The 8,943-nt window shown below is 49.5% G+C and overlaps 1 protein-coding gene across 3 annotated transcripts in view; it reads right to left on the bottom strand.

Annotated features, from left to right (window-relative positions):
• Positions 1-8,352, bottom strand: part of ZAN (zonadhesin) — a 66,557-nt gene extending 58,205 nt beyond the window's left edge. Inside the window, exons 1-2 of one of the 3 annotated variants that reach the window (XM_035280891.3) lie at positions 8,145-8,352; positions 474-526 (exon numbers count right to left, since the gene is read on the bottom strand). Coding sequence is in view for 2 of the 3 variants with exons in the window: in XM_035280878.3 (XP_035136769.3) it covers positions 474-526; positions 2,465-2,541 (130 nt within the window). In the remaining variant the exon portion in view is untranslated. Of the gene's footprint in view, positions 1-473; positions 527-2,464; positions 3,093-8,144 lie in introns of those variants that run through there. The other 2 variants (XM_035280878.3, XM_035280884.3) reach the window with 2 other exon arrangements.
• Positions 8,353-8,943: the final 591 nt, after the last annotated feature.

An 8,943-nucleotide genomic window follows, 5' to 3' on the forward strand; every position in this document is an offset into this window, starting at 1 on the left:
AGCCTGTGCGAGAGGGGGAGACGCTGTCTCAAAAAGAAAAGAAAAGAAAAGAAAAAGCTGTCTTTGGAATTGGAGTCCAGAGACTCTTCATTTTTTGTAGAGACGAGGTCTCCCTATGTTGCCCAGGCTGTTCTCAAATTCCTGGCCTCAAGCCATCCTCCCACCTCAGCCTCCCTAAGTGTTGGGATTACAGGTAGGAGCCACAGTGCCCGGCCCAGGCAGAGATTTGAAAGAATCTTTTAGGAGAAATCTGGGGCTAGGAGAATGGACGAAATGACAAGGTCAGGGGTTATGAACTGAGGTTGGAGGACTGGACTTGGCCTGCCAGGACCCATTTTGTAGTTCTGGCTGACGCTCGGAGGGGACTGGAAATGGCCGCTCCTGGGCTAGGAACTCAGGGACTGGCGTTCTGGTGCACAATGTGGGTTCTGAGGGGGGAGAAGAAATCTTAGCACTCCTGGTTTCCAACTCACCATTGTCCCCAGAGCTGTGAACGCCCAGCTTCTGATCCAGAGGCTTCCCTCTCCTTGGGGGTGGTTGGGAGAAAGAAAAATGCAACCTTGGTCATTGTCAAGAGTTATAAGACTCAGTGATTTTAAGTTTTCTGAGTGGTCACGTAAGAATGACCAGTGTTTATGCAGTGCACGTATGTAACTTGACTTTTTCTCTTTTTCTTTTTTTTTTCCCAGCACCCAGACTGGAGTACAATAGCGCAATCACAGCTCACTGCAGCCTCACACCTCTGAACTCCAACAATCCTCCCACCTCCCAAGTAGCTGGGACTACAGGAGCATGCCACCACGCCCAGCTAATTTATTTTTAGTTTTTGTAAAGATGGGGTCTTTCTATGTTGTGCAGGCTAATCTTGAATGCCTGGCCTCATGCGATCCTCCCACCTCGCCCTCCCAGACGGCTGGGATTACACTGCGCACAGCCGTCCTCTTTCTGTCGTTGAAGTTCGACTTGTCTGAATCCTCCCAAACACAGTGCAGGACACCAAGGCATGCACCATTTTTTTCTTGTGAGACCGAGTTTTGCTGTGGTTGAACAGGCTGGCGTGCAATGATGTGGTCTCGGTCACCGCAACCTCTGCCTCCCAGGTTCAAGTGATTCTCCCGCCTCAGCCTTCCAAGTAGCTGGGAGTACAGGCATGAGCTCCCATGTATTTTTAGTAGAGATGGGGCTTCACAACGTTGGTCAGGCTGGTCTTGAACTTCTGAACTCAGGTGATCTGCCCACCTAGGCCTCCTGAAGTGCTGGGATTACTGGCCCGAGCCACTGTGCCTGGCCTGACAGCCATTATTTCTTTGCTTCCTTGTACTTGAAGTCTCTCTCGTCAGCCGGGTCTACCCTGGGTCTTGCCCATTTCCTGAGGGCCTGACCCCTCCTATCCTTCTCTCCTAGCCTTAAATCTGTCTTCCAGCTCTACACCTCCTTTGTCCCTCCTCACATTGCAGCCCTGTCCTGCTCCTAGAACCCAATCCTTAATTCCAGGCTCTGGGGCTGTGCAGCTCTCCCCATTCCTGTTCATTGGTCAAGATCAACCTCTTTCCATCCCACTGGGCTCCCACCTTCTTCTTCAGGTCTTTTTTTTTCTTTTTTTTTGAGATGGTGTCTCACTCTGTCTCCAGGCCAGGCTGGAGTGTAGTGGTGCGATCTCAGCTCACTGCAACCTCCACCTCTGGGTTCAAGTGATTCTCCTGCCTCGGCCTCCCAAGTAGCTGGGACTACAGGTGCACATCACCACGCCCAGCTAATTTTTGTATTTTTTTTTTTTTGAGTCAGAGTCTTGCTCTGTCACCCAGGCTGGAGTGCCATGGCATGATCTCGGCTCACTGCAACCTCTGCCTCCTGGGTTCAAGCGATTCTCCTGCCTCAGCCTCCCCAGTAGCTGGGATTACAGGTGTGCACCACCAAGCCCAGCTAATTTTTGTATTTTTAGTAGAGGCAGGCTTTCACCATGTTGGCCAGGCTAGTCTCAACTCCTGAGCTCGTGGCTGGTCTCAAACTCCTGACCTCATGATCCATCTCCCTTGACCTCCCAAAGAGCTGGGATTACAGGTGTGAGCCACTACGCCTGCCTAATTTTTGTATTTTTCATAGAGATGGGTTTTCACCATGTTGTCCAGGATGGTCTCAAACTCCTGACCTCGTGATCCACTTGCCTTGGACTCCCAAAGTGCTGGGATCACAAGTGTGAGCCACTGCACCTGGCTAATTTTTATATTTTTTGTAGAGATGGGTTTTCACCATGTTGGCCAGGATGGTCTCAATCTCTTGACCTATGATCTGCCTGCCTCGGCCTCCTGAGGTGCTGGGATTGCGAGCATGAGCCACCGCACCCGGCCACTCTCCAGGTCTTTTGTAGTTAGTCTGCTCACCCCCTCCAGTTCTGCCCTTCCGTATTCTTTACAGCCACTCTCAACTTACCCCAGTTTATCATTACCCCCTGGGCCCAGCTTACCTGAGATGGGCAGGCGTGTGACCCTGACCCCAGGCAGCCCCCACCAGCAGCACCAGAGTCCAGACTGGAGGAGCCATGAGGAACCTCAACGGTAGCTCTCAGAGAAGAGGGGAAGGGCACAATCAGGAGCCCAGACCACTTTTATATGCCCCTGACCTCCCTAGCTTGGCATCCTTCCAGAGAAACACAGAAAGCTCTGGGAAATTAAAACTGTAACAGCTGAAATTTACCTTCCAGTAGAAGCGTCTTAGATTGAAATCAAGGGAAATAAACTAGAGCAAAGGAAAGAAAGAGAAAGAAAGAAAAAGAAACAGGTTTGGAGGATCAATCTAGGGAGTCTAACCTCAAACAAAAGTTCAAAAAGAGAACAAAGAGAAGAAATTATTATTTTAAAAAGAAAAACACACAAGAAAATGTCCAGAGCTGAAATATATGAGTCTCTAGATTAAAAAGGTATCTAGGATGGTAAATGCACAGAGACCCCTGGAACGACTGGATTTCAGAATATCAGGGGTAAAGAGAAGATCCGAAACACTTTCAGAAAGAAAATAACAGGTCATATACCAAGGATCAGAAATCAACATGGCACCCGGCTTCTCACTAGCAACCATGGAGTCTCAGAGGCAGTGGAACATTGTCTACAGAATTCCAACAGAAAACCATTTCAAACCTAAAATTCTATAACTGGCAACAATGGCAACTGGAGAGTTACGTGAAGAAAGGACTGCAAATGGTGGGACATGGTGGCTCACACCTGTAATCACCTGAGGTCAGGAGTTTGAGGCCAGCCTGGCCAACATGGTGAAATCCCACCTCTACTAAAAATACAAAACATTAGGCAGGCATGGTGGCACATACTCATAATATCACGTACTCAGGAGGCCGAGGCACGAGAATCACTTGAACCTGGTAGGCAAAGGTGCAGTGAACCGAGATCGCGCCTCTGCACACCAGTCTGGGTGACAGAAACTCCATAAAAAAACAAAAAAAGGAAAGGAGAAAAGAAAAGAAAAAAATAAAGAAAAGAAAGAACAGAAGAACGAACTGCAAATGCCTATTGGCAAATCACTGAGAAAGGTCACAGAGGAAGAGGCACAAACAGCCAGCAAACATTTCAAAACATGTTCTGCTTCACTAGCAATAAGGGAAATGCTAACCAAAACTATGACTCGAATATTGATCAAAAAAAAAAAAGAATTGTTTTGAGACAGGGTCTCATTCTGTCACCCAGGATGGAATGCAGCCTCACAATCTTGGCTCACTGCCGCCTCAACCTCCCGGGCTCAGGTATCTTCCCACCTTTGTCTCTGGAGTAGCTGGGACTACCAGCACGAGCCACCAAGCCCAGCTAATTTATTTTATTTTATTTTATTTTTTTTTTTTGAGACAGAGTTTCACTCTTGTTCCCCAGGCTGGAGTGCAATGGTGCGATCTCGACTCACCGCAACCTCCGCCTCCTAGGTTCAGGCTATTCTCCTGCCTCAGCCTCCCGAGTAGCTGGGATTACAGGCACGTGCCACCATGCCCATCTAATTTTTTTTGTATCTTTAGTAGAGATGGGGTTTCACCATATTGACCAGGATTGTCTCATTCTCTTGACCTTGTGATCCACCTGCCTCGGCCTCGCAAAGTGCTGGGATTACAGGCTTCAGACACTGAGCCCGGCCAGTCCAGCTAATTTTTGTATAGTGTTTGTATAATGTTTGCCCAGGCTGGTCTCAAACTCCTGGCTCAAGTGATCTGCCTGCCTTGGCCTTCCAATGTGCTGAAATTATAGGCATGAGCCACTGTGCCCAACCAAGAAAAATTTGAAAGGTTGGTGGTACGGAATATTGGACAGGATGCAGGTGGACACGAACTCAGTGATGATAAGACTGCAGGCTGGTGGCCAGGTGCTGTGGCTGGTAATCCCAAGTGCTTTTTGGAGGCCAAGACAGCAGGACTGCTTGAGACCTGGGCAAAACAGTGAGACCCTGTCTCTACAAAAAAATTTAAAAATTAACCAAGCATGGCAGTATGCGCCTGTAGGTCCCAGCTAGCTGGGAGGTTGAAGTGGAAAGACCCAGGCATTTGAGGCTGCAGTGAGATATGATCATGCCACTGCACCCTGGCCTGAGCAACAGAGAGAGACCCTGTCTCAAAACAAAACAAAAAAAGAATGTCGGTGAAAACCTTTATTTTCTTTTTTAGGACAGTCTCACTCCGTTGCACAGGCTGGAGTGCAGTGGCGCTATCACAGCTTTCTGCAGTCTTAACCTCCCAGGCTCAAGCAGTCCTCCCCCTCAGCCTCCTGGGGCTTAACCTCCCAGGCTCAAGCAGTCCTCCCCCTCAGCCTCCTGGGGCTTAACCTCCCAGGCTCAAGCAGTCCTCCCACCTCAGCCTCCTGGGGCAGCTGGGATTACAAGTATAAGCCACCAGGGCTAGCTAATTTTTGTTGTTGTTGTTTTTTTTTTTTTTTTCCTCGCTTTTTATTTTAGAGACAGGGTCTCACTATGTTGCCCAGGCTGGTCTCAAGCTCATGGGCTACAGTGATCCACTTGCCTCAGCCTCCCAAAGTGCTGAGATTACAAACAAGAGCCACCGTGCCCTGCCAGTGAAAACTTCTTAGAAGGCATTTCTTTTCTGTTTTTTTTGTTTTGTTTGTTTGAGGAGGACTCTTGCTCTGTCACCCAGACTGGAGAGCAATGGCACAATCTGGGCTCACTGCAACCTCTGCCTCCTGGGTTCAAGCAATTCTGCCTCAGACTCCTGAGTAGCTGAGATTACAGGCATGTGCCACCACACCCAGCTAATTTTTGTATTTTTAGTAGAGACGGGGTTTCTCCATGTTGGTCAGGCTGCTCTCAAAGTCCTGACTTCAGGTGATCCTCTGCCTTGGCCTCCCAAAGTGCTTTGATTACAGTGTGAGCCATTGCGCCCATTCCCAGAAAACTTTTTTTTTTTTTTTGAGCCAGAGTTTTGCTCTTGTTACCCAGGCTGGAGTGCAATGGTGCGATCTCGGCTCACCGCAACCTCCGCCTCCTGGGTTCAGGCAATTCTGCCTCAGCCTCCTGAGTAGCTGGGATTACAGGCATGCGCCACCATGCCCAGCTAAGTTTTTGTATTTTTAATAGAGACGGGGTTTCACCATGTTGACCAGGATGGTCTCGATCTCTTGACCTCATGATCCACCTGCCTCAGCCTCCCAAAGTGCTGGGATTACAGGTGTGAGCCACCGCGCCCGGCCTCCCAGAAAACTTCTTAGAAGGCATTTGACAATAACCATTGAACTGTCAAATGTGTCTATCTTTGACCTACCATTTCCTTTCTAGGAATCTTGCTACAGAAATACATGTACTTTGCACAAATTTGTGCCTACCTAAAGATGTTAATTGCAACATTGTTTACAACAAGAAAAGTTATCGTGATAAATATTTATCAGTAGGTATGTGATTAGATCATATTAAGAAATATGGTTGGGAACGGTGGCTCACTCCTGTAATCTCAGCACTTTGGAAGCCCAAGGCAGGAGGATTGCTTGAACCCAGGAGTTCAAGACCAGCTTGGGCAACATAGTGAAACCTCCCCCTCTACTAAAAATACAAAACTTATCTAAGCATGGTGGTGTGCACCTGTAGTTCCAGCTACTCAAGAGGCTGAGGTGGGAGGGTCGCCTAAGCCCAGGAGTTCAAGGCTGCCGTGACCTATGATGGCACAACTGCACTCCAGCTTGTGCAACACAAGGAGATCCTGTTTCTAAAAACAAATAAAAGAGCATAGTGACTCACGCCTATAATCCCAGCACTTTGGGAGGCTGAGGCAGGTGGATCACAAGGTCAGGAGTTCGAGACCAGTCTGGCCAACATAGTGAAACCCCATCTCTATTAAAAAAAAAAGAAAAGAGGCCAGGCGTGGTGGCTCACGCTTGTAATCCCAGCACTTTGGGAGGCTGAGGTGGGTGGATTACCTGAGGTCAGCAGTTCCAGACCAACCTGGCCAACATAGTGAAACCCCGTCTCTATTAAAAAAAAAAAAGAAAAGAAAAAAGAAAGCCCTTTGCAGTCCCCGGGACACCTTCTGCCCAAATGAGGCTGAAGGGCCTCACCGTGGAATGCCAACAGAGTGCAGACAGGGGTCAGATCTGAGGACAGAGAGCCCTTCTGCCTGTTTATGTCAGAGCTGGGGGTATCAAGGGTCTCCATCCCAGGCCCTTGTCCACCCCTCCTCCATATCAGGTTAGCAGAAGAATCAACAGAGGGGCCAGGGCCAGGAAATGGTTGATCTAGGGAAGAGCAGCAGAAGACACTGATCACAGCCCTTCCTGTTGGACAATAAATCCCCCGACGGCTGCTTTTGCTGACCTCCCTTTGGGACCACAGAGCTGAGGTCACAGCTCCCAATCGTCTGCAGGTGGGAGTGGGGAGCTGAAGCCAGGACAGGAAAGTGGGGCAGGACCATTGGGGCCTATATTTTAGGGAGCCAGGAACCAGCAAGATCCCAGGGACTGGCAACCTTGACAAGACTGGCAGCTCTTCCACAGGTGTGGAAAAGCCCTGGAGAGAACTGGAGCCGGGTCCGAAATTGACTGTGTGTCTTTGGGCACTTTTTTCACCCTCTCTGTGTCTTAGTTCCTTCCTCTGTAAGACTGGGGAGGAGGCTCAATCAGCACACCAGGGATTTTTTAAAGCCAGAAATCTATGATGTCGGCCGGGTGCCATGGCTCATGCCTGTAATCCCAACAATTTGGGAGGCCAAGGCCGTTGCATCACCTGAGGTCAGGAGTTCGAGATCAGCCTTGCCAACGTGGTGAAACCCCATCTGTACTAAAAAATACAAAAATTAGCTGGGCATATTGGGACTTGAATAGCTGGGAGTCCACGCTATTCAGGAGGCTGAGGCAGAAGAATCACTTGAATCCTGGAGGTACAGGTTGCAGTGAGCTGAAATGGCACCATTGCCTTCCAGCCTGGGCAACAGAGTGAGACTGTCTCAAAATATAATAATAATAGAAGAAAGAAATAGACAACTATGTGTGGCAGTCACTTTTTTTTTCTTTTTGAGACAGCGTCTGGCTCTGTCACCCAGGTTGGAGTGCAGTGGCCCGATCACAGATCACTACGGTCTCAGCCTCTCAAGTAGCTGGAACTACAGCCTACTTTTTAGTAGCTCAGCTAATTTTTAAAAACATTTTTTATCAAGATGGGGTCTCGCTATGTTGACTAGGCTGGTCTCGAACTACCAGCCTCAACTGATCCTCCCACCTTGGCCTCCCACAGTGCTGGGATTACAGGTGTACACCACCGTGCCTGGTCAGGTAATTTTTCTTGTTGTTGTTGTTTTGCCCTTGTTGCCCAGGCTGGAGTGCAATGGCGTGATCTTAGCTCACTGCAACGTCCGCCTCCCGGGTTCAAGCGATTCTCCTGCCTCAGTCTCCCGACAAGCTGGGATTACAGGTGCCCACCACCACACCCAGCTAATTTTTGTATTTTTAGTAGAGACCGGGTTTCCCCATGTTGGTCAGCCTGGTCTCTGCAAGGCTCTATTTTCGGTTCAAATCCTGAGAGCGCGCCAAGGAACAACTCACTGTTTTAATGAGCGCCTGGGTACAGACGGGCTGAGGCCCAAAATGGCGTCAGCCCCAAGTGAGGACGGGGCAGGGGTTTTAAAGCAAAGAACTATAAAATTAGCTGGTGGTGCGCACCTGCAGTCCCAGCGATTCAGGAGGCCGAGGCGTGTTTGCACTCCTGTAAACAGGAAGCGTCCCAGTCTGATGTAACTGCTACGTCGATCTTCACGGGGTACGTGTCTTCCAGACTATACACCTTCAGGGGGCACATGTCTTCTGGCCTCTCTCCAGATCTTCAGGGGGCACGTGTCTTCCGGCCTATCTCTCCATCTTCAGGGGGCACAAGTCTTCCGGCCAGGTCTGTTCCGGTTTCTGCTCTCTGGATGACGCACGCTGCTGGCGGAAGGGAGGAGTTACTCATCCCCCCCAAGCTTTCAGGCCCCGGGGAGAATCTTTCCGTCTCGAACTCCTGACCGCCCAACTTGGCCTCCGCCCACATTCGCCTCCCAAAGAGCTGGGATAACAGGCGGGAACCATCGCGCCCAGCTCTGCCATTTTTAATAGTCAATTTTTTTTTTTTTTTTTTTTTTTTTGAGACGGAGTTTCACTCTTGTGACCCAGGCTGGAGTGCAATGGCGCGATCTCGGCTCACCGCAACCTCCGCCTCCCGGGTTCAGGCAATTCTCCTGCCTCAGCCTCCTGAGTAGCTGGGATTACAGGCGCGCGCCATCATGCCCAGCTAAGTTTTTTTGTATTTTTAGTAGAGACGGGGTTTCACCATGTTGACCAGGATGGTCTCTATCTCTTGACCTCGTGATCCACCCGCCTCGGCCTCCCAAAGTGCTGGGATTACAGGCGTGAGCCACTGCGCCCTGCCATAACCAGTATTTTTTAATAAAGAAGGGAGTTTAGGCTGGGCATGGTGGCTCACGTC

This window comes from Callithrix jacchus, chromosome 2, assembly GCF_049354715.1.
Source record: "Callithrix jacchus isolate 240 chromosome 2, calJac240_pri, whole genome shotgun sequence".
Taxonomy (NCBI): domain Eukaryota; kingdom Metazoa; phylum Chordata; class Mammalia; order Primates; family Cebidae; genus Callithrix; species Callithrix jacchus.